Source organism: Rhinolophus ferrumequinum, chromosome 11 (assembly GCF_004115265.2).
Source record: "Rhinolophus ferrumequinum isolate MPI-CBG mRhiFer1 chromosome 11, mRhiFer1_v1.p, whole genome shotgun sequence".
Classification (NCBI taxonomy): Eukaryota; Metazoa; Chordata; class Mammalia; order Chiroptera; family Rhinolophidae; genus Rhinolophus; species Rhinolophus ferrumequinum.
In genome coordinates, this window is record NC_046294.1 from 79,080,848 (window position 1) to 79,104,515 (window position 23,668).

Sequence of the window (23,668 nt, forward strand, 5' to 3'; positions counted from 1 at the left end):
GAAACTAAATTTCTTGAATAGAAACTAAATATATCTTGTTTTAATAAATTGAACTGAACTATGTAAATATTTGTATAATTATAAAATTTTATAAAACTATAAAAATTTTATAGCTTTTATATAAAACTATAAAACTACAAAATTATAAACTATAAAACTTAAAGCTTTAGTTTTTATTTATACAATAAAATTTTATAAAACTATTAAAATAAAATTAAACAAATTAGCCAAAAAATCACATAGAGAAAAACTATTCCAAGTTACTTAAAAAAAACAAAAAACAGTAAGATGATTATACGTGACTACTGGGATGTGCTATAAAAATAAAGATAACTGCTTAAAAAAATCAAACTATTTTCAGTAATAATATTGGTGGTAGTACTAGTATTGATAAGTTGTTCTGAAGGTTAAATAAAACACCTATAGTCCTGAATCTGAGTTGGAAATCAATTTATATTCAGTTCTGACACATTTGTCTCTGAACAAGGAGATATATTCTCCTTATGGTATCCACTGAAAAGACCTAGAAATGAATACCAACCTAGTAGCAATGAACACCCCCAGTATCCAGATTATACTCCTGGAGAAATACCTGATTCCAGGTCTGAGACAGGAAATCCACGAGATGAACCAAGAACATTCTGTCATACTGAAAATGGCACTTTTAAACAACCCATAAAGCAAAGAAGAAATCGAAAGGGAAATCAGAAAATATTTTCAACTGAACAAGAAAGCATTGTATATCAGAATTCATGTGATGCCACTGAAGTAGCACTTAGGGAGAAAATTATGCTATTCAATACCTGTATTAGAAAAAGAAAGATCTTAAAACAGTTACCTCAACTTTGGCCTTAAGAAACTTAAGAAAAACAATAGCAAATTAAACCAAAAATAAGCAGAAGAAAGGTAATCAAGATCAAAGTGGAAATCATTGAAATAGAAAACAGGAAAGCAATAGGGCAAATTAATAAAATAAAAAACTCTTTTTTTTTTGAGAATACTGATAAAAATTGTCAAACCTCTGCTAGATTGATCAGGAATAAAAGAAAAAAAGACACGAATATTATTATTACATAACACAAACTAATATTAGAATTACTAATATCAGAAATTAAAGAGGAACTATCACTGCAGATTCTATAGATGTTAATAGTATAATAAGAATATTATGAAGAATTATACGGCTATGAATTTAACAACTTAGATGAAATGGAAAAGTCCTTGAACTATATAATTTACTGCAGTTTACTCAAAAGAAATAAATAACCTAAACAGTACTATTAAAGAAACGGAATATATAGTTAAATCCTTCCCACAAAACAAACAAACAAAACAAAATTCCAAGTCCAGAGAGAGACATAAGTGAATTCTACCAAACACTTAAGAAGGAAATAATATTAATCCTATACAAACTCTTCCAGAAAACTGAAGGGGAGAGTCTTTCCAATTAATTTAGAGTCTAGCATTACCCTGATATGAGAGCCAGACCAAGACATTAAAAGAAAACTATAGACCAACATTTCTCATGAACACAGATGTAAAAATTCTGAAAATGCCACTCAGCAAATTCAACGATAGATGAAAAGGATTTCATATCACGTCCAAGTGGGGTTTATCTCAAGAATGCAGAGTTGCTTTAACATTCTAAAATAGATCAATATAATGCACATATAAACAAATTAAAAACAAAAACTTATATAACCATCCCAATAGATGATGAAAAAGCATTTGACAAAATTCAACACTCAGTCATGATAAAAAGTCAGCAATCTAGGAATACAAGGGAATTTTCTTTTTCCTTCTAATATTAGGAATAAGACAATGATGTCCACTATTACTTCTCTGAAACATTGTACTGTAGGTTTTGGCCAAGACATCAGGCAAGGAAAAGAAAGTACATCTAGATTGGAAGGAAAAGTAAAACTATTCTTGTTCACAGACAGCATGATAGTCTATGTAGAAATTTCAACAGAACCAACAAAAAACTCTACTGAAACTAATAAATGAGTTTAGCAAGGTTGCAGGATACAGTGTACAATGTACAAAAACCAACTGTATTTCTACATGTATGGAACAAACACTTGAAAAAAATAAAAATACTACTTACAAATATCATTAAAATGTGAAATACTTGGGGTAAATATGACAGAATATGAAAATGCCAGCACACTGCAAACTATAAGACACTTCTGATAGACATTAAAGAAGCCCCCCAAAAATGGAGAAATATATCTTGTTCATATGTTGGAAGACTCAATAATGTTAATATATCAGTTCTACCCTAACTGATCCACAGAGTCAGTATGATACCAATCAAAATCCTAGTAGGTAATTTGCAGAAATCACATAGCATGTTTTACAATTAGAATAGAATTTAATTATGAATCAGTAACAGAAAGACATCAGAAAAGTCCCAAAATATTTGGAAATTTAACAGCAGAAAACAATAGCCACGGGTATAAGAAGAAATCACAGGAAAATCAGAAAAAATTTTGAACTAAATGAGAATGAAAACACAACATATCCAAATTTGTGGAATGTAGCTAACGCAGTGCTTAGAAAAAATTTTCTCATTTTAGAACAAGATGAAACGTTTAAAATCTATAATCTGAGTTTTCATTTTAAGAAATTGGGAAAAGAAGAATAAATAAAACCCAAAATTAGTGAAAGGAATGAAATACTAAAGAACAAAAGTAATGAAAATAAAGATTTCTGTTTCCAACCATGCTAGAATAATTTAAACTATCAAAAAAAAAAAAAAAGAAAAAAAGAAAAATTATGAAACAATTGTTTCAGACACTAGACAACAGGAACATAGGACAGTGATTCCCTAAGAGGAGAGAAACAAATGAGGTGAGCCCTAAGATTGTCCCAGATACCTCTTTATATTCACTAAGATGGCTATAATAAAAAAGACAGAAAATACCAAGGATTGGTAAGGATGTGGAGAAATTAGAACCTTTAGACATTGCTGGTGGGAATATAAAATGATGCAGCTGCCTTGGAGAATAGTTTGGCAGTTCCTCAAAAAGCTAAACAGAGTTACCAAACAATTCCACTCCTAGGTATATAGAACGTTGGACAATTAAGTTCGTGAACTCATCCTAGAAAAAGTGCTACATACCTCATTGCTGAATATCACTACGGTCACCTTCCAAGTAGTCCCCTTGGGAAGCTATGCACCGACGCCAGAACCTAGTCTGCCCTCAAAACAATTTTGGAACTCTTTTTCTAGAATGGTCATCAGAGCTCTTGTCGTATTACCCTTGATGTCCTGAATGTAATCCAAACGTCTTCCTTTCAACATTTCCTTTCTCTTCAGGTAAAGAAAGAAGTCACTGGGGGCCAAATCAGGTGACTAGGAGGGGTGTTCCAATACAGTCATTTGTTTACTGGCTAAAAACTCCCACACAGACAGTGCCCTGTGAGCTGGTGCATTGTCATGATGCAAGATCCATGAATTGTTGGTGAAAAGTTCAGGTCAGGTCGTTTTCGTCTAACTTTTTCACACAGTGTTTTCAGCACTTCCAGATAGTAAACTTGGTTGACTGTATGTCCAGTTGGTACAAATTCATAATGAACAATCCCTCTGATATAAATAAAGGTTAGCAACATCATTGAAACAAGTTTGCAAACTTAATTGTCATACTTTGTAACCAAGAGAAATAAAACATTGTCCACACAAAAACTTGTACATGAATGTTGACAGCAGTATAATTCATAATAGCCAACAGGTGGAAATAATCGAAATGTCCATCAACTGACGAACGAATAAATAAAATGTGGTCTATCTATTCATATAATGGAATATTATGGACAATTAAAAGTAACGAAGTACTGATAGCCAGTTTGAATGAGACTCAGATATGGCATCTGCCTGCGTTTTCATGCAGGGAGGGGGAGGGCTAATCAAAGAAACAAGGGCTTCTGCCAACTCCTCCATCCAGGAGAAAGCTGTCCTTCCATCCCTCACCCTGATATTAGACAATTCAAATTCTCCCCGTATGTCTCTGGCGTCTTTTGAGCTGCTGCCATAGCACTGAAGCTCAGAGCGAGACTGTCAGGGAGTAAGTCTGTGTTCGGGCCTTTAAGAGGAGTGCCTGGGACTCCAACTGTCCTCCATCTCACTCAGCCACAATCTCTGCTAGTTTACACAACAAGAAATTATGGGTACTTCTCTCCCCAGAACTGAAACCCTGGGCTGGGAAGGGGCTGGGAGCCCTTACTCCTGGGGGGCGGGGAACCTCTGCAGCTGATATATCCCTCCCAATTCTTAATGGTCACATGTGGTGTGAGACCAGCCCATTCTGCATCTCCACTCCTCCGACCAGTCTCAAGGTGGCTTCTTTTGTATGTCCATAATTGTAGGACTTCGGTTCCGCTAGACTAGGCAATTCTCAATAATGGTTGTTCTGCGGTTTAGTTGTAATGGACATAATCCTGAGAGGAGGTGAGCACAGCATTAACCTACGTTGCCATCTTGATGGAAAATCTATTTTCCCTTTTATTGATAATAGCCATCCTACTGGGTGTGAAGTGGCATCTCATCGTGGTTTTGATGTACATTTCTCTAATGGCTAGTTGATACTGAGCATCTTTTCATGTGCTTATTGGCCATTGTATATCTTTTTGGATATTTACAAATGTCTATTCAAATCCTTTGCCCATTTTTGAATTGTTTTTATTGTTGTTGAGTTGTAGGGGTTCTTTATATATTTTGGATATTAACCATATATCAGATATATGCTTTGTGAATACATTCTTTCATTTTTTGGATTGTCTTTTCACTGTCTTGATAGTGTCCTGGGATGCACAAAAGTTTTTAATTTTAATGAAGTTCAATTTATCTATTTTTTCCTTTTGTTGCTTGTGCTTTCAGCATCGTATTTAAGAAACCATTACCTAAATCAAGGTCATAAGGATTTATTTCTATATTTTTTCTAAGAGTTATGAAACTCTTAAAATACATAATTATAAAATATATAAATTTTAGCTATTACATTTAAGTCTGATTCATTTTGAGTTAATTTTTATATTTGATATAATATAGGCTCCAATTTTATTCTTTTATATGTGAATATCCAGTGTTTCCAGCACCATTTATTAAAAAGATTATTCTTTTTCCTATTGACTTGTCTTGACACTCTTGTCAGAAATCAGTTGACCATGTTGTATGGGTTCATTACTAGACTCTCAATTCAATTTCGTAGATCTGTATGTATATCCTTATGCCAGCCAGCATCACACAGTCTTGATTACTGGAGATTTGTAGTAATTTTTGAAACTGGGAAGTGTCAGTCCTTCAACTTTGTACTTCCTTTTCAACATTGTTTTGGCTAATCTGGGCCCCTTGCATTTCTGCATGAATTCTAGGATCAGTGTATTCATTTTTGCAAGTAGGCCAGAGAATTTTCTTAATTTATTGGGATAACATTGGTTAATAACATTATATAAATCTCAAGTGTACAACTTTATAATCCACCATCTGTATACTCTATTGTGTGCACACCACCTGAAGTCTAGATAGTAATTACATTGAACCTTTATATCGATTCGGGCACTGTCATCATCTTAACATTCTGTTGTCTAATCCATGAAACAGAACTTTTCATTTATTTATGTCCTCTTTTAAAATTTTAAATTTAGATCTTTATTAGGTTTTCTATGATGTTTTGTAGTTTTCAGTGTACAAGTATTCTTTTTTTTCAGTTTAGGTATATCCTTTATTTATTTCTTGTTTGGAGTACTAGTTTTTACACCCATGTTCCACAAACATATACTATTTCACTCTTTCAGTTTACCGTCCTTTACTTTTACTTTTACATAAAAAAACAAAACAAACAAACAACAACAAAAAAATGTACTGATGTAAGCTACAACATGGATGAACCTTGAAAACATGCTAATTGAAAGAAGTCAGTCACAAAAGACCACACAGTGCATGACTGGATTTATATAAAATGTCTAGAAAAGGCAAATTTATGGAGACAGATGAGATCAGTGGCTGCTTAGAGCTGGAGACAGGGGAATAAGGGACATGGGAGAGAATGAGGAATGACAGCTAATGGCCAAGGTGTTTTGTTTTTTTTCTTTTTTAGGAGGGATGAAAGTGCTTTAAAAGACTGTGGGGATGGCTGTACAACTTTGTGAATACACTAAAAACCACTGAATTGTACACTTTAAATGGGTGAATTATATGGTACGAACTGTATCTCAATAAAGCAGTTTAAAGAAATGTCATTTGGCCCCTTTTCCAACAGATGACGATTTGGGGGATAAGTGTTTTTATTTAAAAATGGGAACAGTACCTGTTCCCATCTTTCTACTTCTAGTTATAAGAATATATAAAAAGTACATGGGAGAAATATTATAGAAAGCTAGTTTAATAACTTGATCTCACACAGTTTTGGAGGGTCAGGAACCAGGGAGTGGCTTAGCTGGGTGGGTATGGCTCAGGTCTTTTCTGAGGTTGCAGTCACACTGGGGCTTCAATCTCTGAAGACTTGGCTGCGGTTGGAAGATCCACTTCCAAGCTCCCTTATGTGACTGCTGGTTGGAGGCTTCAGTTCCTCCCTTTGTGCTCCTCTCCATAAGGCTATTCAGGACATGGCTGAATGATTATCCCATCATTCTTGCCACTTTTTGAAGCAGTTCTGGAAGTCCTCTTTTGTGAGTATCTTTCATTGTGCTGTCATGGCTGCCTCGGAGTCCTGAATCGATTCAAAATGTTTACCTTTCATGGTCATTTTGACTTTGGGGAAGAGCCAGAAGTTGCACAGTGCCAGATCCAGTGAATAAGGTGGATGAGGACACACTGTAATGTTTTTGACAGAAATTTCTGTACCAGAAGCAATGTGTGACATGGAGCCTTTCCATTGTGATCACAAAATAAAGTGCAAGCTGCTGCCAAGTGCCATCCAACTGAAAGACAGGGATCTACAATTCGGAAAGCAGTGCACTGAACTAGTAACAGTGTGTGTGTGACAAACTTCAACTTGTTCAGTGCAGTCAGTTGGGTGTAAGCTACGGTTGAGAGAAGGTGTATTTTAAAGTGTGCCGTAAACCAGCCTCCATCATGACAACACTCTGTGTCACACATCCCTTCTGGTATGGCAATTTCTGTCAAATGAAAACATTATGGTGTGTCTTCATCCACCTTATTCACTGGATCTGGCACGTTGCGACTTCTGGCTCTCTGCCAAAGTCAAAATGATTCAGGACATGGAGGCAGCCATGACAGCACAACTAAAGATGCTCACAAAAAGAGGACTTCCAGAACTGCTTCTGAAAGTGGCAAGAACGATGGGATGAGTGTGTTCGAAACAAGGGGGAGTACTTTGAGGGGGATTAATGGCAATGTGTCTCTTACTGTAATTATTTTTTTTATTTAAACTTTCACTGTATTGTTTGATCACACTTCGTACATCAGAGAACCAATGGCAGTAACTCATAACACAGATGACATGTTAAATATGGTTTATTCCCACTTTACAGATGAGAAAAGTGAGACCTGAAGAGGTTAAACAATTTGCCAGAGTTTTACACCTGATAAGAAGCCGAGCCAGACTCAAACCCAGAAAGAATGGCTGCAGAGTCTGAACTTTCTTAACTACAATAATAGGAGGCTTCTCAATAATAGTAACAATTATTCTTCTGCTTCCTGCATAAGTCCTTTTTGCAGGGCTCTGAAGGAAAGTCAATCATGAAATTCAAAAGTTCCTCTGAGAAATCCAGCTTTCAAGATGTACAGGGAAGGGAGTATCTAGCAGGACAGCCTGCTAACCCTGTGGAGAGGGGTGAGGAAGGCTGAATAAACATTTACTAATGAGGTAGTGCTTTCCTGGTGCCAAACTGAAAGATAAAATTGAATCATAACTGTAATTAGCAAATTAAGCTATAGATGGAATGAAGAAATTAAATGGATGTACTGTTCTGCAAGTGCAAAACTAAATTAATTTGACCCTGTTAAAGCCCACTAGAATGTGGAGAGACTTAATATAATCTTCTAAAGAGTTCCTCCCAGAATCATATCATAAGAAAATAGCACACCACACCAGGAACAGATGTATTTGATCATTTTTAATGAATATGAAAAGCAATTTGAAAAGAATTAAGTGATATGTGGGCCTGGAAAGACTTTTGCTTAATAAAGCAATGAATTCCATTTTGGTAAAAATGTGCCAACTTTGCCACCTTATAAAGCAATTGCTGTCTCTTCCCTTTATATCTGAATTTTACAACTTTGGAAAATGTTCCTTGCAAGCAAAGAAGGGAAACTTGCCTGCTGCTAGCAGTCTTCATGTATTAAATTTCTACTTTGCGTTCTTCTCATCACATACCTTAAATCATCCATGGGTCTATCAATTAAAACCTCAGAACACAATGCCCTAAACTGTAGGATAGGCCTTATGTAGAGCCAACTGGCACGTAATGCAAGGCAGCACAATGAATAGAGGTTGGCACAGATTTTGTTTTTCTAAGATAACATGTCAGTATACAGTTAGCCCTTGAACAATGTGGGGGTTAGGAGTGCTGACCTTGGCACCGTGGAAAATGCGTGTATAACTTTTGACTCCCCCAAAACTTAACTATAGTATTTCTCCATATCAGAGGGGGATTGGTTCCAGGACCCCCAGGATACAAAAATCCACAGATGCTCAAGTCTCTTATATGAAATGGCATAGAACAACGCATACAGTTGTTTGGCTTTCTGCATCTGCGAACTCCCAACTGTGCATTGAAAATACAGATCCATGGTTGGTTGAAACCATGGATTCAAAACCCAGGGATACAGAGGGCCAACTGTATATTTATTGAAAAAAATCCATGTATTAAGTGGACTCACGAAGTTCCAACCCATGCTGTTCAAAGATCGACTGCAATTTACTGTAATTTTAAAAAGGTTTTAAATGCCTTTAAAATGCAAAATTTTATTTCAAATTCTTATACCAAGAAACTGTACCTAGGTACAGAAAGTTTATAGAATTCCAAAAGAAAATCGAGTAACTTTTCTTTTAGATTGACTTTTCCTTTAAATTATATCAAACTTACCACAACTATCTTAGAGTCTCAGTTAAGAGTGGCCTTTATGAGGTCATTCAATTCATTCCAATTAGCATATCTGGAAAGTTCACACTAAACTATCACAAGTAGAGGCAGTTTTTCATTGTGTTATGAAAGATTTGACTACAATCATCACTAAACTAGAATACAAATGTTTTCCTTGTATTTGAAAGTATAGTAAGTTATCGTGTACTTTAATATTAAAATTATGATGCTAACCTGACAGAGAAAAAAGGAAAGAGAATGATGAGGAATTTGTAGCACACAATAGGGGATTGTCTGAGTAGGACAATGTTGGCACGCGCGCACGTGAAGAAAAGGAAGTAGAAGCCAGTTAGCAAACAGCTGCTTTCCTAGTTCTCCAATGTCTTCTGATTTGGTTGTCTCACCCTAGCATCATTACCACAAACCAGCCAATTCTATACGCATCTAATCTTGATTCATAGCTTTGGCACACAGAATCTCCTAGAGCCTCCTCCTCTCAAGTGGCCAAGCAAACCAGGTCAATCCCCTGTGTTTCAAGCTCTTATTTCCCAGAATCATGCTAGGCATACTTCGAACTTCTGCCTAGGGAGACCTCAAGAGTTGTCAGTATCTATCAAGAATAAATCCAGTGGTGGCATTCTGCCATTTACACACGTTGTTCTCATTAAAAAGCAAATTATACTCGGAAAGAAAAAAAGGACAAATACAAAATGTTCTTAGCTAATCTTGCTTCAGGGCAGACCTAGAAATATAATTGTCTTGCTAAAATGAATTTAATATTAGACTATAGCTGGCTTTCACATGACATCTTTCATCTTTTTTTATTTCACGGCTGCTATGGGAAGAGTCTCTCACCAGGATAATATGTACTTTTACTTCTGTTGTTACTACTGTTACTATTACTAGTAATAACAATAGACTTCACACATATAGCATGGGTCATTTACCATATACGATGCGAAGAACTTTACAGATATGAGACCCACTTAGTCTTCCTTATAACCTTAGGCGGCAGGTTTTGTTATTATCCCTGATTTAAAGACCTACCCAAGATCACACAGCAAGTAAGGGGCAGTACTGAGATTCACACCTGGCAATCTGACTTCAGAATCCATGTTCTTAGACACTATATCATACTCCTTTTGTTTGTGTAATGCAAAGAATATTCCATCAAGACCAAAGACCTGGGTTTCCAATCCTGTCTCTAATGCTATAATCCACTGTGTGACTTAGGACAAGTCTTTGACTCAATTCTCACAATATAATGAGCCAGTCTCAATGAATCGCTTCTACCGTATTTCCCTAAAAATAAGACCTAGCTGGACCATCAATTCTAATGCATCTTTTGGAGCAAAAATTAATATAAGACCCGGTCTTATAGTAAATTATATTGTATAAGACCGGGTCTTATATTAATTTTTGCTCCAAAAGACACATTAAAGCTCATTGTCCGGCTAGATCTTATTTTCGGAGAAACACGGTAGTTATACAATACTGTGATGATAAAGTAGGTGAGTTTCATTAATAAACTTGACTTTGCTGGATAAGTCAGGAGGTTTAAAGCTTGAAAATGAACTATGTCTAAGGAAAGGGAAAGAAACAACTATTACAACTATTAACTAAGTCTTCTAAGCATTTTCAGTTATTTTCTCATTTTATATTCTATAATGCAAGCATTAGATCCATATTTTACAGAGGAAAAAACACTGACACTCAGAGGTGGGGTAATTTATCTAGGTCATACAGAAAACCAGGATGGAGAGCCAGTATTTGAATGCAGCCAAAGCCCAAGCACTTTCTTCTATATCACAGTGCTTCCCTGGCATTGTCTTTCTCTCCTCTCAGCAGCAGTAAGCAGAGATTTAAAAAGGAATGTATTTTGTTTGGTTGTATTGTTCATTTGTTGCTTCAGATTTATATCCCACATATCGGTGAAGTCACATGGTTCTCAACTTTTTCTGTCTGACTTTGCTTAGCATGATAATCTCAAGATCCATCCATGTTGTCGCAAATGGCAGTATTTCATCTTTTCTTATAGCCAGGTGTGGGGACAGCGTCCCAGAGAGCAGCTTCCAGGCCCTCGGCCTCACATGGAAAGGTGCTGGGTTGGGTAGTAGATGGTCATCAGCTGTGATTAGTTGGCCATCAGCTGTAAGCAGTTAGCCATTAGCCACTAATATAATTACCCTGCCTATGCTAGGGGGTTGGCAGAGAAGCGGATGGCGGATTGCAGCTAGCAAGTGTGGTTAGTAAGCGGATTACATTGAGGATCCTGTTGATCCTACTTCCTGTGTCTCGCCTGGCCGTCAGCGAGACTAGGGTACAGGAAGACCTCTCATTGGGGTACTGGCGGATGTTTGCTTTTGTGTCTTGACCAGCCGCCATCAAGAATACGCTAGGGGGTTGGTTGGTTGGCAGAGAAATGGACAGCAGATTACGGATCCTGTGGCTCCTGCTTCCTGTGTCTCCAAACCAGCTGCCAGCGAGAATATAGTGGTATGAACCCCTTATCCATGGCTCCGTTGGTGTTTCTTTTTGGCCTCACTATATCCTGTGTTCTTGTGCAGGGAGTGGGACCGGAGACACCAAGTAATATCAAACGAACAAAAACTCATAGACGCAGACAACAGTTCAGTAGTTACCAGAGGGTAAGGTGGGGAGGGGAGTAGTAGAAGAGGGTAAAGGATGTCAAATGCATGGTGATGGAAGGAGTACTGACTCTGGGTGGTGAACACACAATGCAATATATAGATGATGTATTATTAAATTGTACACTTGGAACCTATACAATTTTACTAAACAATGTCACCCCAATAAATTTAATAAAGATTTTTAAAAAAGGGAATATATTTAAAGTGCCCAACACAAAGTCTTGCAAGCAACACAGACATAATAAACTAATTTGGAAGTGAGGATGGTGACAGGTGAATTCCAACTTAAAAGTGCTAACAGATTGTAATTCTAAACAAATGTCGGTACATTTTTGTGTAATTTCTTTAAGGTGGGCTGAATACCATATCAAAACAAGTGAATTTCTGGAGGGAAAGTTCGTATGATTTGAATTTATCCTTAAGTAAACAATGAAGAAATACCACAAGAATGCCAACATAGTATTTCCAGACCACATACATGAGCTCTTGTGGTATTTTGCTACATGAAATAACTTCCTAACAATAACTCAGAATCATTTTATTAAAACGGAGATTCCTTTTTCCCTAGCCAGAATTTCACAAATAATGCCAATGAAAAAGGAAAGTCTCCTATGTATTGGCTACTTAAAGGAGGGCAGGAAATTCAGAAACTACTGTACTAACTTATTAAATTCCTGTAATGGTTTGGAAACGGAGTCACTTGCTCATTCACTAATTCATCCAACAAATAATAATTGAATACCAGTTATGTACACGGCATTATTTTATTAATAAATGGCGAGGACATTAAAGGGAACATGATGTAAATGGTGATGCCCATGCAGTGGGATGAGAGTTATGATTAAAAGATACATACGGTGCTATAGGAGCATGAATGCTATTTATGAAGGGTTAGAGGAGTTCCTGAAGGAAGTGACATTGGAGCCAATGCTAGAGTACAGTGTGTTTAGAAAACTGCAAGTAATTAGAAATGATTAGAATTCAGAGTATGTGTACGGAAGTCTTTTGATTTGTTGAATTTCAACAAATCATGATTATATAGCTACAGAACTAGAAGTTGCAGGGTTTTAACAGATAATAAGTTCAGCACTCTCATTTTACTTTGAAGGAAACGAAGCCCTCTGACATAGCTGCCCAGAGTCTTGCCACGAGGAGGACTAAGACATGAAGTGAGGTTGTCCTTACACAGAACTGAACACCATGTGTTTGAGAGTTAAAACAGTTGAGCACAAGCCACGTAGGGAAACCACTAACCTTCTTAGTGTGAAAGATGTCTGTCACCTGCTATACCAGGAGATATAATAATTACTTAGAGAAATCACCTCCAGCTGGTCTGAATAGTGTCCACATACCAAAAAAAATGTTAGAATCTCTAAACTGCCTCTTCTGACATATTCTATGGTTGATCAAAGAACACTGGAGGTAACACAGCATTTAACACATAAACAGTTAACTCACCAGTTAATCTAACTCTTTCCTCCTCTTTTAATCCTAGCTCTTGTTCATTAAATTCAATAAAAACTGAGGTGCAACACAGCCGTTAAATGAAAGCATTCTTTTAAATTCCTCATGAATGTTTGCTAAACTTTGGACAAAAGCTTTATCATCTAGAAATCATTATTTACTATGTAACACCTTAACTAGGGGACAATAGTGGAAATAGTAAGGGTCTACTGCAAAGTCAAAATCAGTATGGGTGTAATTCAAGGTATATGAAATGCTATGATTACTCTGTTTTTATTCAAGAAATATGCAATGCTAATAAGTGAAAAACACTATTTCTTTGCTGCCTGCCCCCACACTGTACCGGAACAGGTGAGTTCCCATGATAGTACTTGTAAAGCGATAGTAAAGTTCTTTTTAGGTACTAGAAATTTGTTGTACAGTATAACATTCAACTTGAAATACGTGTGCTATCAGCTTGGACTTTAGAAACTTTTCATGTTTCCTAACAGATGACAATGTGAGTTATTTTTAACAACTTTGTTGTTTTTGTTTTGCCTTCCCTCCCCCCTCCCTGCCCCCGGTTTTTAAGCCATTGTTTCTCAGTCTAGTTGTAGGGCGCACCTCCCTGAGCCTTGCTCTCGGTTGCCACAGCAGCTCTCCTCTGCTGCACACAGCATCTCGCAGGACCTCTGGTTGTTCACCGCAGCCCAGCTCCAGGGAGAGCTATTGTTCACAGTCTTAGCTCTAGAGGGCGCAGCTCACTGGCCCATGTGGGAATCGAACTGGCGGGCTTCGGCGTTAAGAGCACGGCGCTCCAACCACCTAAAACACCCGGCCGCCCCTTTTTAAAAACTGGAAAAAACTCTTTATAAAAGAATTCAATATAGGAAGTTCATTAATAACTAATAAATCTGATTCATGTAACTTTTCGGGAATATATATAAAGATGAACAAAACTCAAATATTTTCTTGAATGACTATTACAGTAGGATTTGATTTCTAATTTTTTTTTAAATTAAAGTTTATTGGGGTGACAATTATTAGTAAAGTTACATATTTCAAGTGTACAATTCTGTAATACATCATCTATAAATCACATTGTATGTTCACCACCCAGAGTCAGTTCTCCTTCCATCACCATGTATTTGATCCCCTTTACCCTCATCTACAACCTCCCTAACCCCCTTCCCCTCTGATTTCTAATTTTAAAAAGACTTGAAACTGAAGAACTAATATTTATGTTAAAGTGAAAATTTCAACATTAGGGAAAGCAAATAAAAATTGTAATCACATTTGCATAGACAAGGCTTTAGAAGGACATGCAAATAATTAACAAGTGGTTACCTCTGGGATGGAGTGGGGACTTTGCTTTGTGTTTTATAACATCCACATTGTCTGTTTTATAAGAAATATGTATTACAATTCTGTACCGTTTTGAAATTCTGTTTCACTATTCTTTTTAAAAGCATTCTTTTAAGAAAAGCTTCTTTTATAGCTTGCCACAATGGTCTCCATCAAGAGTGTATCAGAATCAATCATGAAGAGTTTTTGAAACACATGCAGATGCCTGGGTCCCACTGCAGAATACTGATTTAGAAAGGCTTGGAAACCACCAGACTAGGTTCTTTCCAATCCTGGGATTAAATTACTCGCAAATATTTTGTATACATTCAACACCCAACAGCTTTTTTTTGGGGGGGGATGGTGGTATACATTAACCACCAACACCACACAGAGTAAAAGTATTATTTCTGTAAGACAGGTAAGGTTCTGTTCCCCAGTATTATGCACTCATCTTACTGACCTAGAAAAACTGATAGGAAATAAACTGAAGATTAGAACATATACAACTTCAACTTAAATAAACTTTTTTCCCCTGTGGTTATTTTGACACAAAGCCCACCATATTTCTGAGGCAGGAATTTGGGGTACTGGCTCTAATGTAAGCACCAGTTACTGCAGAGGTGATGGGAGACAGGAGTGGGGCAGGAGATGGCTGTGTATTGTCATACTGGTTCTCTAACTCAGAGTAATCTCAGTAAGTCAGTAAGTGTTAGCATTTTCTCTAACCTGGCATTTCATCTACATCAGTTGCTCTCAATCCTATTCGACTCAGTACCCCTTCGTTATATAAAAGTCTAAGCATATACATTTATTTCAATTCCTCCTTTTCTATCCTGAAATAAAGTTCACAGATATTTAACATAATTTCAAAAGTATCAATAAAATACCCTAACAGTAATATAAAGGAAAATGAAATGAAAGTAATAATAATTATGTATTTCAGTATGTATATGCTCAGGCATGACTATACTAAAAGATAATGAAGTAGTCAGATGCTTATGCTTACACCTACTTATAATTAATATATTTAAATTTAAGAGAAGTAGGATGATAAGAAACCATTCCATGCAACAAGTGCAGGAAAATGAAGTAAAGTCAAGTGATTTTTTGAAATGATTCCCAACAATACAAAGTACAATTATCTCTTGATATGCAAGGTAGCTACATTTCTGGAAAATTTAGTGTTTTTAAAAACTATATAAAAGCATATAAAAACACTTTGTATTTATATATAAAATAGTTAAGTTATAGGCTTAGATAATTATGTAAGATTTCTCCCCTTCACAAATATGTCATATATGGGACATTCAAAAGCTATGTGGAAATCACACAAATCTTTGCGATGTAGGATATCCTGTGCATTACATGATGTCCAGCATCTTTGGCCACTGCCAGCTAAATCCCTGAGAGAAACTCAAATGCTCCCCAAAATTCCAAAATGCTGCCTAGAGGTTAATACCTCCTTCTTGAGAACCATTGGTCTATGAGCTTTCCATATCTACAATCCTACTGTTATAGGTTCTTGCCCTGGGTTAGGTGGTAGGTGGGCCACTATTGACCTCTGATCTCAGGCTAATGCTTCTCTGATGTAAAGGCTACTTTTAACTGAAAAGTTTAGCACGCATCCATTCCAGAAGCTTTCAATAAGAAATGGTACCTAAAATGGTTTTAAAAAAAGTAAATAATAAAGCTATTTTTATATACACAGTAGAATCATAGACAGATGTACTGATAATTCTGCCTCCTCTCCCTACCTTCCCTAAAAAATACTTTCTTCTGAGTTTTCTAGGTAATCAACGTCAAACTGAAGATACAACATTCTCTTTTATCCACACTAATGCATAGATACACTAATGCAAATAATCCAAACAACATTTATATATGGCACTGAAATGTATTACTGTAGTATTTATTTGGCATTATATCTTTCTAATTAAAAGTAATTTATATTTCCTTATCAACCCAATTGTTGCCACGCAGCAGCCTACCCGTCTGTCTCCTCGTACCTGCCCTAAAGAAAGGAGTTTGTGAGATGGATCCTTTCACGGACTTTGCTTCACCTTTGTGCTTACACCTTATGTCTCCCTGTTTGGCCCCAGAAAGATGGCTGGCTAGTCAAAGATGGGTACGACTCCCCATGGGGGGCTGGGGGGACAACCCAAGCCAGACACAGCCATGTGGGGACCATCTGGGGAACTCGCGGGGTTGATAGAGCTGGACACAGCCCCCCACCTTCCTCTGGCTAAGGAGAGCCTCTGCCTCTGTATTCCTTCCCACAACCTGCTAGGGAAGTGACTCAGTGATGTGCTCTCCATCTATTCATATGCATAAAGGTTTTATCCCTTGGTGAAGTACTTATCCTGGGACTTAGGTTCAGCTGTCTGCAGGCAAGGGTGATTGGCTTAAATCAGTTTCCTATTATAATGTGTGGGATTCACAGATCTTGAGATTGACAAGCTTTAACTTCTTTTCCTTCCACACCTAACTAATAAAAGCCATGCGTTGGCCCAATTCGAGGCTCAGTCCTTGAGGCTGCAGTCCCTTGGCCACGCTTGCACTCTATTCTTGTCTACTGTCTTTCTTAACCTTGTGCCGCCCTCCTCGCTTCCCACAACTCTTGACGTGCTGGACGTGACACCCAATGACTAAAGTGTGTGTCTTTTGGGTGGCAGGTAGGGGGGCTGCCTGAGTCTCAGAACTTGCTGAGTACTGAGAATGACCTAAGTATCTTGATAGTTTCACTAACTGGGATTTAGCTATATAATTTATTTTGGAATTGAAAAAAATGCCATGCCTCCATGTGGATTTTATGTTGTTAGTACATCATTCATAGAAATATCAGATATACTCTCACTTTAAACAAAGGTGACAAGGACTTCTCTTTACATAAAAGGATTCACAGATTAAGAGAAAATCATCACAGCATTCCTTTGAACATAAAAACTCCTCTGAGTTAAAATGCCATTTAAAAATTAATGAATAAATTAATGATTGAATATGCATTCAATTTCTACACATTATGAAAGATTTTCTTAAAATGTCCATTGAAATAGTATTCTGCCTCAATAAGTGAAATGGCCATTTCAATAGATATTTAGCTTGTTTTTCCATTTCAAATTTCACTAATTAATTCACTAATGAACTTAACCAATAATGCCTAAAAGAAGTCCACATTCACTTTTTAATAATCTTAATCTGGTTATGTTTCTTCATATCTAAAACTGGTAAAAATTTGCCTTATACCCATGCAGGGGCATCACCTCATGATAAAAAAATATGCAAAGGTTTGTGCATCACCAAACATGTACGGTGGTTGAAATAACTAATATTTTAGTATTCTGATTTCTAATTGTTTCTATAAATTTTAATAGTATGTGGAACCTACATTTTTCATTTTTGTGTACTATGTGATGTGAGATCCACTTTTGAATCTGTTTTAAAACAATCATACATACCAGCTCTAAAAGGCTTTCTGATTCACAGAAAAGCCTTATTAAATAACTGCAGGGCAGAAGTCATATTTTGCATTATTAAACAGAGAGTTCTGGTGCTGATAGCAAACAAATAACCGCTCATATAAAAAAAGGTAGCGCGTACAAAATGTATAATACAAAACTTTTCACTTACTTGGTACTAGGCCGTTTTTGTAGTGCTTTATCCAGGATAAGGGATGGAGCACTCCTCCTCCTTTCTGCTAGTGTTTTCATTTTCTGTTGGAAAAAAAAAAAAATCAAAATGAAGACCACATGGCTTGTAAAGGAAGTAAATGACAATTTTCAATCCAATTCAAAAAGTTTTATATTGCGTATGAAGGAATTTGCAATCTCATTATAGAGATAAAATAACAACATCTAAACTAGCATACTAAATGTCAAAAAGCAGTCTAGGCAGTAGCATTCTTATGGTCAGAGATTAAGGAGGTTAAATGCTGACCATAGTATTTGAAAAAAGCATTATCATAACCATTATCATCCTTTGCAGCTAACATAGATATTGTTTATTATGTGCCAGGCCCTGTGGTAAAGGCAGGACTGGATTATCTCATTTATACTCCAAAATGTCATCAAAGTAGGTTCTATTATCTCAGGATAAGCTGCAAACTGGGCTTCAAGGAAAGACAAGATTTGAAGAGATCAAGTAAAGGGAGGGGGGAAAAAAACACATAAAACAAAAGATTGAGACTGGATTCTTACACTTAACAGACCTCTAAATATTTATACATTTAGGAATCCTTTCTTCAAATAGATTTTTTTGATATAATTTAAAAGAAAACTTTTTTAAAATTTTCTAAGTGGTATATAAATATAGAATTAACTGGATAATTCAGGTACTCTGTTTCAGAGGACTTAAAATTTGTGGTAAATTTGAGGTTTTATTCAACTTGAATTGTCCAGATAATTACTCTCTAAATTCAATGTTATATAGTTTAACACCTACAGATAGAGTCAGAGGGCTTGCCACTGGATATAGATGAGTAAAATTTACTGCCAAAAAATGTATACAAAGTGGACAATTTGGTCAACGTTGCTCAAGCAGTAGTTCGCCGTAATCAGAAGTGTCTGGACACTAATGGTAACCACTTTGAGCACCTCTTGTCATTGCAGAAGTCAAACGTGACTTGTATTCATCTTTTGTTATCGATATATATTGAGTATTACAATTTTAATACAGTTTTCCTTTCTTAAAATGTGTATACATTTTTTGGGGCACCCTTTGTATAGTCACAAACAGCAGTGAAGAAAGTCCAGAGCCATTCTTCCTGTTCTCCTCTCTCACCCTGCCCTAACAAAAGGTCTACCCACTGCCCGAGGTCCTAGGCCAGCCATGCTTGGGAACTGGATGCTACTCTAAGGGGAACCACATAAAACTAACTGGCTCAGTATCAGTATCTTATTACATGATTCATAAAGAAACTGCTTCTTTGCTAGTAAAATAAAACCTAGACCCTAGCATAGGAACAGAGGTAGAATCATCCAGTGAGAAGGGGATGCTGGACTTGTTTGGCACAGTTCTTCCCCCCCCCAAATTCACCATGCTCCCTAAGGATCTCTCTCCAATTACTGTAGCCACCAGAGCCATGGCCTCATGTTGCTGTTTTCCCCACTAATCTTTTGGCTTACATGGAGAAACTACAAGCCCAAACTTCCTTAGTACAGATAGCTCAGATAGCAACTGAAACAATTATATAAAATAAAGGACAGAAAACAAATGGATAAGAAACATAGACACCCCATTTCTCAATTGGGAGTTATTAACCATGAATCAGTTTCAGAGCAGGTTAAATTGTATAAAAATTATTTATATGATATGTATTTGCTGCCTGCTTTCCTTCAGGAGAGAAAGCCCACAGTTTTCATCAGAGTCCCAGAATTGTCTGTAGTCGCTCCCAACCCCAGTGATTTCGATAACCTACTTTATATGTATTATAGCTTGTAAACCCCATCCTACTGCTTCGATTAGTCACACCTCTTGGGAATGCAACTCTGGAGAATCTAACATTGGGAAGCTAGTGTGAAGAGCTTGCAGGAGGCATATCTGATAGACAAGTATTTGTATTGCAAGGTCCAGCAGCTAGTCCCCATGTGAAGAGTCCCAATATTGGAAAATTGGATTGATTTTACCAAGAATGGTGGCAGTTTGTTCACATGCAGATTTCCTGCTGGATTCTGTTTCACCTTCAGGTCTGGGCTTGATTCCTACTCCCTACTTTGACCTCCTTCATTCAGGATCTATTTACTCTATTTTGAACTTTGAAATGTGCCCAATTCTTTTAAGCTTTACCTGGGCCCCTTATCCTCTATCTCTTTGACTTGAGGGTCTGCCTAGCCTACACTAGGGGGTAGGTGGGGCATTCCTGGACATATCTCAGTAGTCTTACTTCTGCTGCCCCTAATCCTCTGACACCAGTGTCAGCAGATACAAGTTCCTAAATTAGATCTTCATTACTACATGATTTCTAATTCTGAGCTCCTTGACTTTCAGGTTTATAAAGAATTTGGAAAGGGTTCAAAAGAGAGCCATAAAAATGATTTAATATGTGGAGAAAAGAAAGAGCCTATGAGAAAAATTAAACTTATCTGAAATTCTTCATTTGGAAACAGTAATAATCTCCAAATTAATACAGAGTTATAATATGAGGGTAGCAAGTGTCTTCCAAGGAAGATAAGGCAAAAAGAAACAAGGCAAACTTGTAGACTGACAATCCAGATTGATCTTGAGTAGTGGTTCTTTGAGAAATTTACAAAAGCTGTGAACTAAATTATGCACATCATTTGAAGGGGTTCAAAAATCCACATACCATGGGTTCCTTAGGGATTCGTGGAACCCAAATATGAAAACCTCTGATATAAGGAAATCTTACTGAGAGTGACGACTGTTAAACATGAAAATGAATAATCAAAGAGGGGTGACAAATTTTCTTCTGTAAAGGTGCTTTTAAAATAGTTTTTCATTCCCATGAAAATGTGGAGGACCTAATGGTGAGGACCATTGATATACACTGTAATTAGAATATATTTTCTTAGTTATAGAATTGTCAGATATATGAGGAGTTAAATGAAGTATATCTACCTCATCTAGTGGACTCATATTCAAGAGAATGCAATCAAACCACGGGCAGAATATTATATCTATTTGAGATCCTATTGTTTGTACTGAGACTTACTCTACCACTAATGAGATATGCAACTCAAAGCAATCCAGTCACTTTTCTGGGCCTCTATTTCCTTATCCAGAAAATAAGAAAATTTGGACCACATAGTTTCTTAAGTACCTTCTATTTCTGATAGTCTTGTGTTAAGTGTTCAACAAAGACTCACCCTGGATATAGAAGAAAATAACCATTACATACATCATACATTCAGAATTCACAGGATTCATTTCTCTTGTAAGGAGTAAGTGTTAATAGCAGCCAGTATAATGGGAACTTAATAAATAGATTTAGGTATTAATTTATTCAAAACACACATATCTTTTTCGTTTGCTCAAAAGTATAGCAAAACAAAGGGCCAATGGTAACTTTGAAACAAATTCACGTATCTATCAATGAATCTGTTCTTGGGCAAAAAGACTTGGATTTTCTTTTTGTTTATAACAACTGTGTGAAATACAATGCATGGGAATAGAATGAGGCTATTGATTCCTTTACAAATGTATAATGGTACAAACTTGTCAGGACAGGTAGAGGCTATGCTTGTATTAGCACAAATTTCACAGTTGTTCAGTGACAGTGAAAACTATGATTCTTTGCCTCATAGGAAACAGAAAGTAGGTTTAAAACAGTGTATGTTTTCTTTGTTGGCTTAAAAATCACAATCTACAGCGTGATTTTTTCAGAATGTCCAAGTGTTTGCTGTTCATTATCTAGATGACTTCATAAATATTGGATACCATTCTGAAACTGAATATTTCTAAAAAGGTAATAGTTTTTGTTTAAATTGATAAACTACATATTAAGCTAAAAATTCAATTGCATTAATGTTTTGGGAATGATTTTCTTGATATTGTACCATTTACCTAGTCTTATGGTGCCCCAAAAACTAAGAATTTATATGAGCTAAAAAACAAACAAACATTAAGTAGCATTTATTTATTTCTCTTCTCCCAAATGGTAAAGATGAGGAGGAGCTTGGAAAAAGTTGTAAGAGGCAATAAACAGTAATCAAATTTTAAAAACTTATTTTTTAAAAAAATTTTTTTAATAACAGCCATTTATTAGGAAAGTATAACATGAACTCTAGAGAGAAATTAGATCTTTGATTTTCTAAGCTGTCTCCTCTGCAGCTATATTCAGTATCAAAGGCAAAAAACCTATTCTGTCAAAGAGTAAATGAATAGAAGTCATAATTGAAAATGAGAAACAAATGTCTATAGTTAATTTTTCTCTGATATTTCAATAATAACACAAAACTGTAGCAACATTACCAGCTAATCTGCAAGGTGCTTTCCACTTCTACTCACTTTTAACCAATCGGATTAACTATATAGTCAATTCCCTCTGTTCCTAGGTTGCTTCACATATTATGCTTCTGTTACAGCCTTTCGTATTATATTATTTATCTTTCTGCACCTTTCTAGACAGCAGAAACTATATCTTCTTTCCAAACTATCTCCAATCCTTCAATAATTATGAACGGAAACTCTACTCTGTAGTAGGCCTATCTTTTCATTCCCAAAGTCTAGCACAAACTGTATACCCAAAAAGTGAAGGTTTTATGTGAATTTTAAAATCCACTCATTCTCCACATCCACACCACTGTCTCCAAACACACACATACACAGAAAACAAACAAACATATAAACAAACAAACCAACCTTTAAGGAAGGCTATTAAGGAAATAACCTTCTTTGTCATTAAGGAAATACAAGCATTTCCTATGGAATTGGATGTTAAGAGTCGTTCTTGTACACGTCAAACTACATTTTTTGACATAGTGTTGACATCTACCACTTTGAGCTACATGACCAACATTTGTCTTATGATAAAGTTAATTTCTCTCCAACAAGTGATGCTGTGAGAACTGGATACTCACATGCAAAACAATGAAGCTGTACCCCCATCTCACACTATATATAAAACAATTCAAAATGGATAAAAGATCTAAAAGTAAGAGCTGAAACTATAAAAAGTTTAGAAAACACAGGCAGAAATGTTTGGGACCTTGAATTAGGCAACGGTTTTTTAGATATGGCATCAAAAGCACAAACAATAAAAGAAAAAAAGAACATATATTGGACATGATTGTCAAGATTAAAAACTTCTCTGTACATCAAAGGACACAATTAAAAAGTGAAAAGAAATCCCACAAAATGGGAGAACATTGCTGCCAATCATAAGGAATTTGTATCTAGACTATATAAAGAATTATTACAATTCAATAAAGACAAATAAGTGAATTTTAAAGTGGGCAGAGAATCTGAAGAGACTGTTCTCCAAAGATATACAAATAGCCAATAAGAACATGAAGAGATGTTTAACATTATAAGTCATCAGGAAAATGCAAGACAAAATCATGAAATACCACTCTATACTGATCAGGACGACTGTAATAGACAAGATAGACAAATAACCATTGATGAGGCTGTGGATGGCTTGGACTCATACACTCTGGTGGGACTGTAAGATGGTGCTACCAGTTGGAAAACAGTCTGGAAGTTGTGCAAATGACTAAATATAGTTA

The 23,668-nt window shown here is 36.2% G+C and overlaps 1 protein-coding gene across 3 annotated transcripts in view; it reads right to left on the reverse strand.

The window, feature by feature from the left end:
- ARHGAP20 (Rho GTPase activating protein 20) overlaps positions 1-23,668 on the reverse strand; it is a 139,152-nt gene that overhangs the window by 100,048 nt on the left and 15,436 nt on the right. For all 3 annotated transcript variants that reach the window (XM_033121076.1, XM_033121075.1, XM_033121077.1), the window contains exon 2: positions 18,117-18,199. In XM_033121076.1, coding sequence (XP_032976967.1) covers positions 18,117-18,196 — 80 coding nt within the window. In that variant the 5' untranslated portion in view covers positions 18,197-18,199. The remainder of the gene's footprint in view (positions 1-18,116; positions 18,200-23,668) is intronic.